Below are 19,467 nucleotides of genomic sequence, written 5' to 3'. Positions count from 1 at the left end.
AGTAGCTCTTCTGTACCTGCCCTAGAATTTTAGGCCTAATGCTTCAACTACCTGCAGCTGCCTTCAAGGTTACCTTTGTTATTCAATTAAAGTTCATCCTAATAGCACAGATCACAATTTTGGTCTCACCTTTGGGTTGCTTAAGATGATGACACAATAGCGCACGTGGATGTCAAAAGGAAGAAAGAAGAATTCTAGTGTTGTACATTCTTTCTCTTGCAGTTCAAGAGTACGACTGGAGCAAAAGAATTCTTTTATAAAGGTTGATCTAATTGCTGCCCAGACACAAAAAAGAACATGCATATAGATCATTTCATACGTGCTGTTTATATAAAGTAGCTGTGTCAACTAATGATTAAAATTTTAGGATCAATTTAAAATATTCAAAGCATATGTGTTCAAGATTAGAAGGCAATCCATTTGTCAATGAGAGTACAGGTGACCCAAACTCAGGTTTAAAGAATGAAAACCTCAATTATTATCCTCTACTACATATTTCTGAATAAACAGTTTCATCAAAAGTGAACATCACAATTGGTTGAAATTTATCTAGGTGTGTGGCAAGAAAGTCACCCATTAATCTCCAAGGATGTGTAGACTCTGTAGTGAACAGTTCATACTACAGAATGGAATGGGTAACTTGAAATAGCAACACAGGAGTGTTCTTTTATATTCTCAACACTCTTACACACACCTTTTAATGTTTTTTTTTTAAGTATCCACAAATTATTTAATACTCCCTTGACCAAGGCTTGTCTTAGATTTGATTCTAACCCATGAAATTCTGGAACTTAGAAGTGCTGCGATGCGACTTCTGACACTAGATCCAGAAAAGTAAAAGAGCATTCACTTGGTTCTCTCCCGCTGGGGCTCACTGCCTTTAGAACACAGCTTCAATTCTGTGAAGAAGCTTGGGCTATATGGAGAGGCCATGTGGAAATATTCAAGTCAACAACCGCAGCTACGGTACGGGCCAACAGGCAGCACTAACCACCAGACTAGTGAGGAAGCCTCTGGGACGACTGAAGCAGCAGTCAACATCTGGCTGTAACAGCATGAGAGGCCCCGCCCAAGAGTCATTTAGCCGAGCCCCATCATTCCAGAAATGCGGAGGATAATGTTCCCCCCAAATATAGTATTTTCATGGCACTGCATCTGTTGTTTATTCTGCAGTTATATATAATCAGAATATTCCTTTATCCATGAAACCTATTCATAGTTCTAGACATTATTTCACACATTTTCTCTTTTCACTATTCTAATCTTGGTGATGTCACTTAACTAGATAGAAACCATTCAGAAGGTGCCAAAACAGGCCTAAGAGCCGTGTAACCAAATGTATTCATTGTTCAGGCAAGGAAACAAAAGTGAGCAGGAAGAGAGAAGATTTGGGCAAAAGTCTCCAAAGGGGCAGAAGCAGAAGACTCTTAAAATCAACATTTCAGCCTCTTCTGCAGTTAGCAATCACCATAGGGCGCCATTGTGACTGTCTCACAACACATCCACTGTTGCCTATTTCCTGTTATCCCCTGAGTATAAAAGCCACAATAAAAACCAAAGAAATGTTGCTTTTTGTGTGACTCACAGGTTTTTAGGGTATGTTGGGGATTATGTAAACATTCAGAACTTCTATGCTCATTAGTTCTTCCAGCATCCCTGTCACAATAGGAAAACAAAATCAACACCACAAGCAAAACTCAAACAAAATTATCATTATAAAGGTTATGCACTTGACTACTTATGACTACCCACTTTATGCTATGCAACATCCCAATGTATTTAAAATATCATTGCAAGCTTTTATTCCTCTAGATCGTTAAAAAAGAAAAATGCAAGCATAATAAATGAATTTATCCATATTTGTATCCTTTTTAATGTTGCACTATTTGGGTCAATGTCTGCAAAGAAGTACAAATTTGATGAAGATAATAATAACAATACAATCCAAATCCAAAAATGAAAAAGTAAGCAGTTTCAGTTTAGTGCTAAATAGAAACTTTCTACCCAACTGATTCTATACATAATTATTAGTTTTCTTCAAATATTTTTTTTCTTTCAGCACACTCATTTCACTTTTGCTTCTTTCTCATAAGGGAAGAAAAAGACTCGAGGAGTTGTATAATCTCTGGCTGCATTTCTCAAAATTAATTAACATATCACACTATTCAACAACTTTTGTTTTTAAAAGGTTCTGTATTTTCCAAAACCAACAAGTTTTGCCAAAATTCCAGACTTAGTATTCTGATCACTTTGCTCAGCAGGTTGTGGAGTAGCATCTGACTACTTAGATACTGTTTAACTCACACATTTTCTGAAAACAACTTAAGTCTAGGTTGACATACAGGCATTCGCTTTTGCCTGAAATTGATATTGTAAAACTGAAGTCATTCTTTTAACCATATAATCTCATTTTCTATATTTGATTTTTATGAATAAGACTCATTTCCTTATAGCATATTTTAATGAGGGTATGCACCCCATATAGTAATTATTCTCTACTGTGTTTTTACTATCAGGTAGGCATTGGATTGCTAACCGGGAGGTCAGCGATTCAAGCCCACCAGTTGTTCTCCAATCACGGGGGAAAGATGATGCGTTCCCTTAAAGATTTACAGTCTGGGAAAATCCTCGATTGGGTTGCCATGAATTGGAATCAACTTCAAGGCAGTGGGAATGGTTTTTAATTTACTTTTACTCTTAGGCAATTGGGTGGGTAGCTTAAATAATTGGTGTTCTGTGCCACCAACGTGGGTGAGATTTCCCAATAAAATTATGGTAGACTAGCTCTTTCATGGTGTTTAGTCATTTTCAAAAAAACTTAGCATCTATATGAACAAATTCGCAATAATTTACGGAATGGCAACACTATTTGAGAGCTAATCTGTAGTAGATAGATCCTATCTTGACATTCCACAGCTTGAGAGAAGAACTAAGAAATTACAGTGTTATAAACATAAATGTAAATGACTGCATGTTTCAGACCAGGGTAGACACCCTTCTTAAGTTGCACTTCATGAAAAGGTGGTAATTATTTTGGATGAAGACTTCAAGACACTATTTTTTGACATAATTAGATTTTAAAAGATCTTATTACTTGTGGGTTTTGTTTTTCTTTTGGTAAGCATACAATAAAAGGGGAGATGCTTTTATGTACAGATTTCAAGTCTATGATTACAAGAATTCTTGATCTCTGGATATAATCAAATCCATTCTAAACAATTATATAATGAAATGCCTGTGTGATATAGGACTTCTATATTGCATCCCAAATTATGAAAGCAGACTTAATTTTGCTGTTCATTAAACTGATTCAATATTTTGTTACTTGGTCTCACAGATACCTACAACATTTCTCTGAGGTGTTACACTATTTTCAATATGTAATACTATAAATTATTAACAATGTGAGGATTATTTCAAGGCCATTAACATAAAATCAAGGGTCATATAGCAGCCACTTTAGTTAAGCAGTCTTTTGAGAATGAAAAAAGATACAAAAAAAACCTCTAAGAATTGCTTATTGAACTGGCTAGCAATACTAATATTCCCTATCTACAATGAAATCAACATAAACTAGCTAAAATTTCTTATTCTTGTGTGATCTATGAGTATAGTGACAATTTACATCTCCATGGGTTCATTTATATTTTTGGTTCATTATCGCTAAATGTGAAAGCAATGCCTTCAATGTCCTACTTAAGCATAAAATGAGTATTTAATTAAAAACACAGTGAAACAAAATGATGATCTTCTTTAACAACTTTTCTCATTGAACAACCAATAGAGACAAGCCTTCTACACTCCTCAAAATATTGACTTGAATACAATTCACTTTGGAAAACATACATATTTTAATCTTAACAAGATAAGGCCCTAATGGTTCCGGACTTATTGAGGGTAACTATGATATCAAAGTTTCCCAGTCTCTGCCTGCTGAGATATTTTTTCCACATAAAAGGGTGACGCTGATTATGTCTTAGGCAGGAGTCAAAGAGATGTATAATCTAAACATAGACATAATGGTCAACATATGTAGACCTTTTATTAATAAATGCTTATATTATTTTTTGTCTGCTTGACTTTCTTTCTTTGGTAGTATTTTCTAAAATCCTTCACCCTAAGGAGCTATTTATTCTACATATATTAGAAATACAAAGTTATGTAACATAAATATTTTTTTTGCTTCTCTATTCAGAAGTCAGGGTTTTTCCTAAACTAAATAAAGACCTTATAGAGTAGATGAAATAAGATTAAATGTTTTATCAAATGGATATTTATTCCATGTTCATGCACATGGACCTAATAATAATACAGAAACATGTATTTATTTAAATAAGAGTGTGAATAATCTAACTAAACATTTTGATTAAATGAAAATCATTATGGTAATATGCAGTACATAGTTTTGTAGAACTTCTCAGATAATTGGTAGCATATAAATAAATAAATAAATAGATAGATAGATAAATAAATATTTACCCCTGGTTCATGCGGTTAGAAAATTGTCCAGAATCATTTAAGCGTGATGGTGCAGTTACAAATGTTGAAGACTCCACTAATATAACACTGAAATAAATGAATATGAATTCATTAGAATTTGATTTTTTCAAAATTCCGATGTTAACATTCTTACTGTAAAAACAATTTCCCATTGTTGATTAAAAAAAGCCAGAATCACTTATGCCTTTTGAAATGTCCAACTGTCCTTATTCTCACACTGGAAAAAAATGTTAGAAAGAAGTGAAACACCTAGAATGGATATAGATGAAGTGTATCATTATTTTCTATTAACGATAACACTGAATTCTCATAGTAAGTAATTTAGAACTGAAATTCCTCCCTCATTATATTCCAGAGACTAAGGGGAAATCACCCCCAGGTCTAATGCACTGCTGGAGCTAGATGCATTTCATACTTTTTAATCCCACTTCCCAAACAGAAATATTTCTGTCAGCTATGAAATTTGGATAGCTTGCTAATTAGTGCATTAATAACTGTGCCATCTTCTGGAACCAGAGAGCATGGTGGTTCCTCTTCTATGACAATGTTCATTCATTCAAAAGGTGCAGATATTCATTTCCCTGTTGTAAAATACGGATATGAATATGCTAACATCCTTGTCCTAGGTTTTCGGGGCGGGGGAGGATAATGTGGAAGTGACAATCTTGAAGTAGAATAAGAGTTAATGAAGAACCTCAGAGGAAGGTCTACTTGTAACTGCAGAAGTGACTCTCTTAAAACTCAACATCTCTACTCATATCCTATGTGCTACAGAGTACTATTACAGAGCCAAAAGTGTCTTGTGTGTGCTACTGAGTAGGTTTAAACTTCTAACCTTTCTGTTAGCAATTTGAGCACTTGAACCATTTGCTTCACCCAGGGATTAACTGCAACAAGGGGTTCAAGCATAAGTACAAAGGTGAGGTACTCACCCTCAGGAGATCACTGAAGATATAGTTGTTATAGCAAAGTGTAGTGAAGAAATCAGATGGTGTCTGGCTATCAGAAATAAAACCATCCGTGGTCTTGGCAGCTTGTCTTAAAACAAGCAGTCATCTAACCATGGAGTCGGCTAAATCTACACAGAAGACGCATACCAGCCTATGTGATTCAAGACTGTAAATAATAAAATCCAAACCCAGAGGAGGGGATGGTACCAGAGCCAAAGTTCTAAATACCTAGTTTTCAGAACATTATGGATAAAAGTGGAAGCCCCCAATCCATTTGCAGGGTCCCTAAATGGCTCGAGTCTCAGTGTCTTCCCATTGCCCACAGTCTAAGAGTGTGAACAGTCTTAATATCAGACAAAAGGCACTGTAAAGTGGATTTTAGCAGCTATAGTTCGGCTGGAAGGTAACATCTTGTCATTAGATCTCCATTTTGATCCATTTTTAAAATATTCTAATTTTTAAATTATTCTCTGCTTTCTTTTCAATTGAAATTTTTCTCGACTGACTCACTCTCACTCACTGACTCACTCTCACTGACTTACTCTCACTCACGTACTCACTAACTCACTCTCACTCACTCTCACTGACTCTCTCACTCACTCACTCTCTCACTCTCACTCACTCTCACTGACTCTCACTCACTCTCTCACTCTCACTGACTCACTCTCACTCTCACAAAAAAAGAAAAAAGAAAATTTTCTCTGTGTTATTTGGTGATTGTTGCTAGGTCCTTTCTTGTTTTCGTTTTTTGTCTTTGGTCTGTATAGGGAGCTATGAAGACTGTAACATTATTAAAAATTACCTGGGTTATGGAAAGGGAGGCTGGATGAAATGGGAGAGTCAAAGCAATGGAGACAAGAAGAAAATGTTCAAAAGTTGATAATGGTGATGACTGCACAAGTCTTCTTAATATATTTGGGCTATTGAATGGTAACGTATATTAATTATATCCCAATAAAGTTATTTTAAAAGTTCAGTTTTTGCTTTTACAGATGGAATAAAGTTAGATATAATAAAAGATACTGTAAACTTAAAGTAAGTAAAGAGCATGACATTTTAGCAAACAGCTGACAGGCAAACTTATAAATCTGATGAGATCCATCTGTTTTAGATCAATCAAACAGCATTTCAAGGAAAATTATTTTATGATCATTAGTTTCTCATTTTAATCTGATGATGTTCATATGGTTTTAAGAATATAAATACCTACCATATGAAGAAATTTACATATTTATATTGACTGGATGGGGGAAATTAACACCCAAATATTCACTTACTTGAAAACTCCTTCAGTTTCGAAGGGGTTTTTAACATGTAAAACGATTTCTTTCCATTGATAACATGGACTGCTACATTTTATAGTTTCCTAAAAAAAATAAATCATAGCAACAAAAATTAATATCCTGAGGTATAATATCAACTTTTAAAAGTAGGAGGTTTTCTATTTAGATATTACACTAACATTGAATTAAATAATTCCTTTTCTCACAAATACTATACTTCTAAAATCTGGGTAAGTAAAAGACAAAGCCATTAAGTTGATTCCAACTCATAACCATCCTCCATAGGGTTTATGAGGTTGTAAAAGTCTATGGGAGCAAACAGCACCATTATTATCCCAAGAAGCACCTTGTGGCTTATTTGATTTTTTAGCTGGTGGTTTTGAACAGCCTACCTTGAGATAGCAGCCCAACTCCTAGCCCATAGAGCCACCAGGGCTCCTTAAAATCTTGGTGGGAAAAGATAAAAATATGTTTTACCTGATCACTCCTCCAAAGTAAGGTGCTTAACAACTCAACTACTTGTTCATTTTTTTTCTTACAAACTGATTTCCTTCAGTAGCTCTCTTTGCCACTTACAGCAAAATTGTGTCTTGCTTGAACGCATGTGTGTGAGAAATAAATTTAAGCATTAATGAACATTCAAATTTCTCAAACTTTTTCCACAAATTTTTCCCCAGATAATCTGAGGTTGATTATAGAGTTAGTCCTTTTGTTGATGTAAACATTACAATATTCTTCCCTCACTCTGGCACCATTCAACTCCCCCAGCATCATTCTTTTGGTGTGTTTCACTGTTGTCCCTGCCTACCATATTCAGGGTAGAAAAAAAAATCTTGACATCATAAGATCTACAAAAAAGCCAGTCATACTAAAAGGGCCATCATTTTATAAGGATTTCAAACAGTGACATTGGTAGTTCAAACCCACTGGTAGGGTAGTTCAAATCCAGGGGAGAAAGTTGAGGTTTTCTGTTCTCATAAATATTTACAGTCTTAGAAACCCTATGGAGCAACTCTACTCTACTCAATAGGGTGATGAGTGAGAATCGACTTGAAGCAGTGGGTTGGGGGTCAGAATCAATTCCAAGGCAGTGGGTATTAGGTTTGGTGCTCTCTACTGACACACATGATTTCAAGGAAGAGGGGAAATCTAGAGAAAAAAATTTAGACAGTGACTGAGTTTAGGACAGATTATGGCTTGAGAAAAACAAAAATTCCATACAATGAGGTAAATTTTACTTACAGCGTCTTTGAAATTGAGAATGTCACCTCTGAGTCCAAAACACAAGGTTGCACCTGCAACTGTATCCTTGGGTTTTGAGATCAATATCAAAGAAGCTTCAGCAGGGTGAATAAATCGGCTAGTGAATTTCACAGCAATATTAATTTGGTTCCTATGTGAGAAAAAATAAAATTCAACAGACTTAATTTTAAAAATACACTCCACAAGCATTTGTTAGTTATAGACCATGTGCCCAGTACTTACATCATGTAATTTATTCACATCTAGAAAATAAAAATAAAGTTTTCTGTACATTTACAGGTCACCTGCATTCTAGTAATGTTCACCAGTTAAGATAAGACATCTTGAGCCTACCTTTAAAATAGAAAGCTATGTTCCAAATGTACACATACTATGCTAATGCGCTTAACTTCTTCACCACAAGTGCCTCTACCTTATTAATAAAATATTTGACATTTATTACATGCACTCTGTAAGCGGCTTTGTATTAGCTGTCAGAAACTCCAGAGGACAAATATATAGCCATGTCAGTGCTCATATGGATCAATGAGACTAATAAGAAAAAAAGAAAGGTTTGTTACGAGGATACTTCTACTTTCAGAATGTAAGTGAAATTTAGGCATCGAGCTAGATGCAGACATAAATATGCTTATTTATAAGCTGATATAGCACTTTAATTTAAATAATATCTCTGGGAACTTAAATTCACAGCTGTCAGAATGAGCCTCTTTAATTGTAATTTAGACAAAATCAAAGATGTGGTAGACATAAAAAAACCATCAAACTCATTGTCATCAAACCAATTTCAACTCACATCAACCATTTAGGACAGAATAGGACCGCCCCTGTTTCTGAGATTGTAAATCTTTGTAGGAATAGAAAACCTCCTCTTTCTCCTATAGAGCAGCTTGTGTGTTTGAACTGCTGAACTTTCTGTTAGCAGTCCAAAACATAAGCCCCTAGAACACCAGGACTCCTTTGTGGTACACATAGATAGGCAATTATACAATATCTGATAAAGGTCAATATTGCTTTTTGGTTATTGTTACACAAGACAAAATATTTCCCAAGTTCTATTTGTAAACACCAAGCAACGTTAAATTTAGTCAGCTTAGATAAAGAGATACTTAAAAGAAACTGCCTAATAATAGTGCTCAAATTTTAAAAGAGAATGCATATGGGAAAGTGAATACTTGTTTTATAAATATATTGATAATTAAACACTGTCTGTTCTGTGAACCCTTCCCTGGTTTTTTCACTATTTAAGGAGTTTCTTTATTCCTCTTCCTCTAGTTGTATGCATACATTACAATGCAAACAACTGCTAAATTGTAAGTCCTGTCTGGCATATAGGAGGCACACAAACACAAGATGGTAAAAGCAACAATATTGGAGTATAATTATAGAAATTTTTATCAAAAATATTAAAACGTGGAGCTACTGTTTTCAGGTATATCCCTTTTCTAAGTCTACCCACTTAGAAGAAGACCCTTCTTTCAATGGTGTTTTGTTTTATTTATTTCAAAAAGAAGTCTGAAGGGGAAAGATTAAGGCCACAGGGTGAATCTGTTGAGGGTTCCCAAATGAAATTCTCACAGGGCCGCTTGGCTGAGCTCAAGGCATGCGCAGGCGCATTGCTATGAGGGCAAAGGTCCTTGGTGCAACAGCGTTCCTGGCCTTTTCCTCACCAAGCAGTTTCCAGTTTTCTTAAAACTTTTTCCTAATAAGCACCCATGATGCCCTGCGTCCTCAAGAAAATCTTTCAAGAATACCCTTTAGTCTCTTTCATTTTTGTCAAGTCCATTCTGACTCATAATGACCCCATAAGGCAGAATAGAACTGTCCCCTGGGGGGTTTCGAGACTTTAAGGGAAAGTTTTCTCCTCCTCTTGGGTAGTAGCAGCTGCTGGTGGTCTCGAACTACTGACCTATCAGTTAGCAGTCCAACTCATAACCTCACTATTCCACTAGGGCTCCTCTATTCCTTAGTGATCTCACCCCCCACCCCTGCCAAGCAGTCCTCATAAACTTCTAAACTGACCTTTGCCTTAAATTTCGCTGGCTCTGCAGCTCTCCTTAGATTCTACTGTTTTTTGTTTGTTTGTTTTGAAATTATTGTATTGGGGGCTCATACAATTCTTTTCACATCCTCATTTTCCCCTCCCTCCCCACTCCCCGCTGCCTCATGAACCCATGGATACTTCATAAATTATTATTATTTTGTCCAATGTTTTGATTGAACTGTTTTGAAAGCACCCTAGACGACTAAGAGCAGTCTTCTACTTAGAAGGAGAGAACTCAACTTCAGCCACTCACTGATTGCAGCAACTTGTTTCAACCCACGTTGCTTAGGATAAACCCACGGTGCAGTGCATGGCAAACCATAAAGTCAGCAGTTTGAAACCACCAGCTGCTCTAAGGGAGAAATAAAAGGCTTTCCTCTGCCGTAAACAGTCAGAGTCTCAGAAACCCACAGTGGTAGGTCTACTCCTAAAGGATCACTAAGTTATATATGAACTACAATACTAGTAGCAATACTTTTGATTTACCTTGTTTGTGTGCGTAAGCATATGTGTGTATATAAAATAAAAATACAAACTGTTTCAATTTACTACTGGAAATTTAACTGTAGAAGATAAATAAATTTATTTTTCAATCTCTATAGCCTACATGCATGTAAATAAATGAACATTAATTATGTACATAAAAAGCAGTTGGTATTATTAGAATTGCTTCAATATAACTGGTGGAGTAACTTGGAAAAATATGACTACCTGTATCAAAATGGTAGGCTTTTCATTTTATATTAGTTTAATATATTCAGATTACATTTTTATAGGCATAACCAACATTACATTTCTAGGGTTGAAATGTTCCATAAAGTTAAAATTGAAAATTAAAAAAAAAGAGAGAAGACACTCACTTTGGAGAAATTGTCACAATATTCCCTGTTTCTGTGAGTGAGAAGTCTGAAGCATCTCTTCCAACTATTAAGGCGCTGTAAACTAAGATTTTTGTGCTTGTATTTTTCAGTAGAATCTGCGGAATGAAGTTTAAAATGAGATGGGGAATACATAAAACGTGTAAATACAACAATTCTAATTCTTAGCAAAGGTAGTGTCCCACAAGGGGCTGTCAGGTGAAAAAACACAGGACCATCGATGGTTTGAAAGACCCAAATTAACAATTTGGATTTGATTCTTCAGGCAAAGGTAAACAATGGGAGGGTTTTAAGTAGAGGACTGATAGAAAGGATCCTACACTGGCTGTGCTGTGGAAAGGGTATTCTAAGAAGTACAGGTTAAATTCATACATAAACCAGAGATAATTGCTGGAGATGTTGGTGGTCAGGTCCCGAAGCAGTCATTTTGCTATGGGAAGATTGTCCCATTCCTCGTTCCTTTCATGTTGAGGCAGAGGAATAGAGAGTACTAGAGAATGAACTTGAAAATACTAGAAAGAGCATGTCTTGAAATTTTTGAGAGTACAGGTGTTTATGGAGAATACAGCTGCGGAGGAGAGCGAGAGCGAGAGCGAGAGCGAGAGCGAGAGCGAGAGCGAGAGCGAGAGCGAGAGCGAGAGCGAGAGCGAGAGCGAGAGCGAGAGCGAGAGCGAGAGCGAGAGCGAGAGCGAGAGCGAGAGCGAGAGCGAGAGCGAGAGCGAGAGCGAGAGCGAGAGCGAGAGCGAGAGCGAGAGCGAGAGCGAGAGCGAACCACTTAGGGCCAACATTAAAGAACTGACAATACTTCACACTCAAGTAGTCACGGTTTAATCTAATTTAAACGAGTCCTAGTGGGGTTGCTAATCACAAGGTTGGCAGTATAAACACATCCGCTGCTCTGAGAGAGAAAGATGAAGCTGTCTGCTCCCCTCAAGACTATTCACCCTTTTATGCTAACACAGGGTCACCAGGAGTCAGAATCAACTCAGTGGCCAGAGTGGCTTTAATCTAATTCAGACTCCCTTTATGAGCTGCTGCAGGCTTAAACAGAACCCTTCTGCCCCTTCTGAACGGTTCGGATGAGAAGTTCCCTGCAGTATGACTACCACTCTAGGCTAGATAGCATCCAGTGCTCTTGCATGGCATTGCAGTCAGCGAAAGATGCTAAAAGAAACACTGGCGACAACGTCCTCTGAGAAGCATTTTACTAACAGAAATGAAAAGATAAAAACCTAAATATAACGGATAACTAACCAATAAACAAATCATAATGCACATGCTTTCCTTCCTAGAAAATGAGCTCGCTTTATATTTTCGGACAAGAGTTTTTTGTCCCCAACGTGTAACTAAATCGTTATCCACCATTACTCAAGCTGTCACTGAAGCTGTACAGTTATTTCTCAAAGAGGTCATGATTATCATAGATCTTCAGAACGTAATTTTTGAAGAATATAGACAAGTTTCGCACTGAAAAGGAACATGCTCCCCCTCAAAAAGTATAGCAGTAAGACTATATAACAACAACCTGAAAATAAAGACATAATGTGACCAAAGTAGAAATTACACTTTGATATGTCACCTTATAGTGCGCTGAGAAAGAACCACGGACAAACCTATCAAAAAGTAGAAAGCTATGTAAACTAGTGGAAGGAACAGTCTTGCCTAAATAGACACAATTTAGAATTGTACACTAGAACATATCTCATGTATTAATAGGAAAGAAATGATATCAAATAAATGAAAGCCCATGTACTCTGACAACATATTTCACCACCAAAGAGAAAATTTGCAAACATAGACATATTTGTGTTCCGATGTGATTTGGAACAGGATTCAGACATTTAATTTTCAAATTTTCTAAAAGTTAAAGAAGCACACTGTCACATTTTACAGCTTAAGTATAAAAGACATTTTGTGGGAATTACATGAGCCTGGTGGCCCAATGATCAAAGCACTAGGCTGCTAACCTAGCGGTGGTTAGAAGCCACCAGAAAGAATGCAGCAGAAAGATGTGGCCGTCAGTCTGCTTCCGGAAAGATAGAGCAAGTTTACTCTGTCCTATACAATCCATCACTCTGAGTAGGAATTTTGCAGGCAATGCTTTGGTTTTTGCGGTTTGGAGCAATTTCAGTATGTTATCCCTTTATTCTCATTTAAATAAAATAAATCAGGCTATGCAAACTGCTACCTAAAGGGAAGCTGAGAACATATTCAGATAACAAATTTCCACATTGAGTGTCATTCCTTTCATGCAATAACTGGATCTCAAGAGGCCTGGGAGGACCAGACCTGCAAAAGTGCTTCACTTTCAATTTCCACCGTGCCAACTCCCATTAGTTTCATGCATGTGGAAGGAGCAATCATTTCATTGCAGGTGCTGTTATTGGGCAATAATCACTCCTTTCAATTTTATAGACCTTTGCCAAGGCTTATAATAAGGATAGATGATAGATAGATAGATGATTGAGTATATGTATGTATGTACGTAAGTACATTCGAGCTTTATATATGTTGTGTGTATGAGTGTTTGCCATCAAGTCACTTTTTAATCACATGTAGCACTTTTGAACATGTAGCAGACTTGTCCAATATGGTTTCCACATCATTCTGCCATGGAGTAACTGTTCAATACACTGACCTTGTGGTTAACAGGCCAGCACTTAACCTGTGTCACGGGCTCCTTAGATGGTTGGATAGATTAGTAGCTTGTTGTGCTGTTTTGAGTTGTCCTTGAGATGGCATGGCAACGCTGAGTATAACTGAACAAATGTTGCCTGTGCCATCTTCAAGATCAGTGATATGTTTGAATCAGCTATTGTGGCTGTACAGGTATCAATCAGACTGCTCAAAGGACAAACCAAATCAGTTGCTGTAAAGTGTATTCAAACTTTGTGTGTGCTCTGTGGGATTTTCAATGGCCATGACTTTCAGAAGATTTCCAGGACATTCTTCTAGAAGCCTTTGGGTGGATTTAAACTACCAACCTTTCAGGTGGGCCCACATTGGTCCCTCAATTTTGAGTTATGAAAAACATATGTAAAACACCTCAGTAAGTGCTTAACTCCACATGTATGTTGGAGCTAAAGTTTTCATACCTGTGTGATCGCACTTTCATGAAGACTACAAGAAAAGGGCACAACTTTCTGGGGAAGGTATGTTGGGAGTCTTTCATACATGTAAATGCAAAGCATGAGCATTAGTATCGGATTGGGATCATATATATCCACGGCCTAGTTTTAAAGAAAAGAAATATAATATTAGAGAATATATTGAAAAAATTTAAATACATTAAAAAGAATTAAAACACTACACCACTTTTAAAAGTTGTAAAATGTTATTGATTGGTAATCAATGATACTGAAATATAGATACAGCACACAGCATTTAGTGATGAATCTGAAAATATTGGCCTTAAAGTAAAATTCAGTTAGATGGATTTTAAATAGAACACTGATCTCACAGCATCCCTTAAATGCCAGTCAGAGCTCAGAGAAAACACTATACACACCATCCTTGTGTTCAAGTATCATATAAAGCATTCAAAGAAAGACTGTGGGAGATGTATGTGTGATGTATCATGAAGAATGCTAGGATTTTAAGTAGATTGTTCTTTGGGGTAAGGGGTGTAATATATCAGAAAGGCAAGATACTGTAAAACAATAAAGTGAACATGAATAGTGTTTGGTTGGGAAAGAACAGAAAATTGTGTTTTCATAGTAGGTGATCCAACTAAATTCTGGGGCCACATGTGGAGGAGGTGGATCCCAGAGTGAACACTGAGTTTCTGACCAAGGAGTAACAGGTTAAGGGCAACTGCTGTAACTTAGGTAGATCAGGCAAGGCTGATATGGGGGAGGACAAATTATTTGAACTAAGTAAATGTAATTTTACTGAGAGGCAAGATAAATTAGTGATGGATAGTGGCTGGAATAGATTAGAGATAAACCCCAAATTACAGAAGTGTTAACAGCAAAGGCATTACAGATAGTAGGAACTTAATTTGGAGTCAAAAAGTGGAGCCAGGAGCACAAAGAAGAGAAAGGTTGTTTCTATCAGTTGATTCATAGCAAAGAAATGCTATTGAGACTGGGGTTTCTGTGAAGCAGGCATAAAAAGAGATACAAACTTCCATTAGTAATTCAAATACTCCATCATTATCAACGTAATGGAAGCATTGTGCACTTCCATGCACCAGTCTTAATCGCATTTACTTAAACTACTAACTGAAAATGGTCTGGGTTTGGCATAGGAAACACACACACAGTGTGAGAGCTAAGGGGATCTAATTAATGCACATATCTGTGAAATTTGGCAGCAGGTACCAGAGACTGATAGCTTCTCTGATAATGTACTGATCCATTCTTCCTCATACCTTCCTCTCCTGTCATTGGAAGCAGGAGAGGGTTTGCTCCTCTGGTTACTTTCGCATTTTGGCGATTCGATTTAACAATGAAGGTGCCTAAGGAGGGGACTGGCCTTAAAGAATGCAGGAAGGGGCCTGATACAGCAGGATACATAGCTGCTTGTAAGTAAGATTTGAGAAATACTATGAAACACATCTGTCTCTAACGCTTCTCATTAGTACATGGCTGTTTCACATTTCTTCAACAAAGGAAAAATTAGACAACAGAGATAGGTTATTTCAGAGGAGAACAAAATCAAAATTAATTACAGAGGTTGCTACTCAGCTTCTTTTCAATCCTAAAGTGAAGAATCTGGGCCTGCTGATCCCTGTGAACTGGGACAGCTCATGCGTGTGAATTGAGGAGAATAGTCCAAGGGAGGGAAGCTATGTTTGTGGGGGAATGGGTAGCAGTAGGAAAATAATACTCTGGACATAAAGGTGGGGTAATAAAAATCTTTTGAACGTTTCATTTTAGCAAAAAGAACTTAATATAGGTAGCAATGTTCAAAATATTTCAAAGACTACTCATTGAAAAATATTTAAGAGTATAACATTTAGTACCCTGGAGGGGGGATATCCAAGGAATATCAACCTCTAGCCTCCTCTGAATTCTACTGACACTTAATGAGTGGAATGTTATTTATCTTGTAACATGTATGTCTCAATAATTCAATCGAGCTTATATATTCTTCAAAAATCAGGAATCATTTATTAAATAATTACATGACCCCATACTTAAAAAGAGCTAAAATATAGTAAGTATATTCAATATTGTTGTTGATTGCTACTGAGGACTTGATGTGAAAAGATAAATGGATTTATAACTGGAAGTTCAATAAAACTTTATATCACCAGATATACATTTATTTTAAGACCACTCTGCAAAATGTTATTTGTAACTAAATTTAAAAATCAAAATGTAACACCTATCTAATTCTTCTTTAATTTACTCTTAGTTTCAACAATTGCACCTCACACTTACACTACTTTCTTAATTTGTGCAGTAAGGTTTTCATAGTTATATATATTTTTAAATCCAGTAGATTTCTACCTAGTCATATTTCAATTTCTATCCTTTAGCAATATCCCATGAAGATTCTGTTTTAATTAATACTTAAAATTTATGAAGGAATCACTATTATGAAGAAATAAACTAACATAGGAAAAACTCAAAATTGTTCACAGGATCCATTACAAAATGATACCCACTTGTAAGTCCATGTCAAATCCAATTTCATTAAATGCATCCAGAATAATTAGGGAATTGTGTAGATATTGTTCACGATTCTTTGGTTGTAAGTACATGTTTACAAAATGAGACTCAATCTGGAAAAACAAAAACAATGAAACCTCTGTGTAATGGAATAAACACTGCTCTGTGTGTGCTTATTTTATAGTTCAGCCAAAAATCAATAAATATTAATGTTTGGCTGTAGTAGATCACTGCACCCAAAATACAATAATAATCCTAAGGGAAATACTAATCATTCAGATTCAGGTATTATATTGAATGTTGAGAAATTTAAAATAATCGCTTTCCAGAAAGTTTATTTCAAATTTCAATAAAAATTCTTATAAATAACAGATGACAATTCTGTATAAAAGTTGTTCTTACCAAAAATGGGCAATATGCTGCCATCTGTGTTGCAATAACAAGGCCATCCATAAGGTCTTTATCAAAATTTATTATCCACTTCTCTGAAGGAATCACACCTGTTAAAAAGCATAACAATATATATTTTTGTTTTCTTTTCAAATAAATATATGGACATGGTAATTAACAACCAAAGAAAGATTTTATCTGAGCTTGAAAAATGAGGAGGACTTTTTTAAAAAATTAAAGCAAATGTTCAATAACATAAAACTGTAAAAACCCAGAAGTTTCTATTATGAAAATTATCTGTGAGGCTTTATAATAACTGAGAGTTATCTCCTTTGCTTCTATCTGAAACATTTTGGGGGGGGGAAATGCACTACAATGTGATAATAAAAGAGCCGTCCATTATGAGTATATGATCAATTTACAAAAACAAATTATACTTCCACTTATTACCTGTGAGCAGTAATATTTTTATAAATAGCATTTACATCAGCACTCAAAATGATATCCTAAAGTAAAACTAACAAAACACATTTGATATATATGTGCTCATAATTTAAAAACAGAAATGAATTTTTAAAACTTAAATTGAGACACAAAACAATGTGTCATTAAGATTACAGAGCCTACAAATTTCTTGAATATAGAATACATACAGAACTGTACAAACTCAACAAGAAAAAAATCTCAAAATGAAGACAAACAACGCAATTGAAAAAAATAGGTCAACTCTAATCTGAACATCCTTCATCCAAGAAGACAGGTGAAGAGAAAGCGTAGTTCTACTATTATGTGGTCTAGCAATTCCATTCCTAGCTATATACTCAGGATAAATTATCGTGGAATTAATAGCAAGATATATATGCAAATTCTTATAGCAGCTTTATAGATAACTGACTAACTAAAAGCAACCCAAATGCTCTTTAATCAGTGAATGGATCAATCATATACTACTACTCAGCAATCAAAATACAGAAAATTTCACTTTTTGTCCCAGTTTCAAAATGTAGTCCTTCCTGAATTTGAGTATTCTTTTTATTATTCCTCCATCACTATTGTTTTTTATGGGGCAAATAAAAGTGTTTTCCAAATTTCCAGGTCCTTCCCACATAGTTCTGCGACAAAGGAGGAAACTAGAACTAAACATGTGGAGTTCCAATAACCAAAGTTGAGCATCACTGAGGAAACATTTTCGGTCCAAAGCCCTCAAAGGCATGAGTCATTTTTAAATATTCATTTATGTCATTGCAGAATTTGAAGTTGCCCACAAAAGCACCCATCATACTACTAGTGCACTAACGATGGTACTTTACTTACAGAAGAAACAGAACAAGATCAGCTTCCCTTGTGGGCCCTGGTTTCTCATGGCCAGCAAGTTGCTCCTCACAATAGGTTTAGGACAATTGTTCTGTGCACACCCCTCCCGGGCCCTAAACTAGAGACCCCATTTCCGCCTCTCCAGGAACAGATACAGAAGTAGAGTTGGCAAGGGGGGTCATATGATGTCTGCCCATGTTCAAGAGCCAATGGAAATATACTTGGTGTCCAGAACAGGGAGTAAGGCTTCTCTGACAAGGAGAAGGGGCTGGGAGAGAGGCTCACTCCTCAGTCTCCTTATCAGAGAAGGTTCTGGACCCAAGGCCTCTGCTCAGGCAGCCCCAATGAGAGACAGAGAGGCAGACTGTCCTCACATTTGTGTAGATTATTTTGTTTTTGTTGTTTGGGCGGCATGCAGTTTTAGTCAGGGCCCTGAGTGTGAGTTGTGTTTGTTTTATATATATAAACTTCCTTGTCCACATGCGAGATAGAAGTGTGGGTGAGCTGCTTGTCTCTACTGCAAAGCTACTGCATAAAAGCAGCATAACGGACACTTTCTCAGGACTCTTCGTCGATTTTCTGTGAGAGACCAGTGAGTTCTATAGGGAAAAAAATTTCATAAAGGATGCAGACTTCCTCTGTTTCGATAGTCCCCCAAACTTCATACCCTTTAGCTAGTGTATACATGGCATCTACCAGTTTATCAACCACTCCTAACTCCACTCTTATCGCGGTGTCCAGATGTATCTATCTAGTTTTATCCATCACAATAGACCACAGCTAGCATTTCACTTTTTTCCGATAAGAAAATATCTCTCCATAGATTTGGGGCCACTTTTTTTTTTCTGGTGGGGGTAGAGAAAGTTGAGAATTTTCCATTTGCCTGACCCTTTCTTGTTGTTTTAAGGGTTTTAGCAAGCTCTGCCTGGCTCTCTAAATCCCTCTAGCAAAGCCAGTAGCCCAGACACAAAACCAAACTCCCTGCCGTGGAGCTGGTTCCTGCGTTATGCCTTAGGCTGCTAACCACAACCATGCAGACAGTTGGAAATCACCAGCCACCAGCAAAGCCTCAGAAACCTCCAAGGGCAGTTCTACTCCCTTCCACAGGCTCATTTTGAGCAGAAACCAATAGCACCTCTCATTTTACTTATTCCATCACAGCTTTGGGGTGACTTTGACAATACTTCATCAGTATTGGCTGCTGCAAGGTGGCTTGCAGTGAGAACAGGA

At 36.5% G+C, this 19,467-nt stretch overlaps 1 protein-coding gene across 1 annotated transcript in view; it reads right to left on the bottom strand.

The window, feature by feature from the left end:
- The window catches only part of CFAP47 (cilia and flagella associated protein 47), a 222,767-nt gene that overhangs the window by 96,577 nt on the left and 106,723 nt on the right, over positions 1–19,467 (bottom strand). The window contains exons 34-42 of the mRNA XM_075538347.1: positions 16,936–17,033; positions 16,530–16,646; positions 14,011–14,145; positions 10,898–11,013; positions 7,976–8,126; positions 6,728–6,816; positions 4,480–4,566; positions 1,586–1,656; positions 130–275 (exon numbers count right to left, since the gene is read on the bottom strand). Of these exons, the coding sequence (XP_075394462.1) occupies positions 130–275; positions 1,586–1,656; positions 4,480–4,566; positions 6,728–6,816; positions 7,976–8,126; positions 10,898–11,013; positions 14,011–14,145; positions 16,530–16,646; positions 16,936–17,033 (1,010 nt within the window). The remainder of the gene's footprint in view (positions 1–129; positions 276–1,585; positions 1,657–4,479; positions 4,567–6,727; positions 6,817–7,975; positions 8,127–10,897; positions 11,014–14,010; positions 14,146–16,529; positions 16,647–16,935; positions 17,034–19,467) is intronic.

Source organism: Tenrec ecaudatus, chromosome X (genome assembly GCF_050624435.1).
Source record: "Tenrec ecaudatus isolate mTenEca1 chromosome X, mTenEca1.hap1, whole genome shotgun sequence".
NCBI lineage: Eukaryota > Metazoa > Chordata > Mammalia > Afrosoricida > Tenrecidae > Tenrec > Tenrec ecaudatus.
Note: the sequence above shows the minus strand (reverse complement) of the source record. Positions and strands in the feature narration are given on the sequence as shown.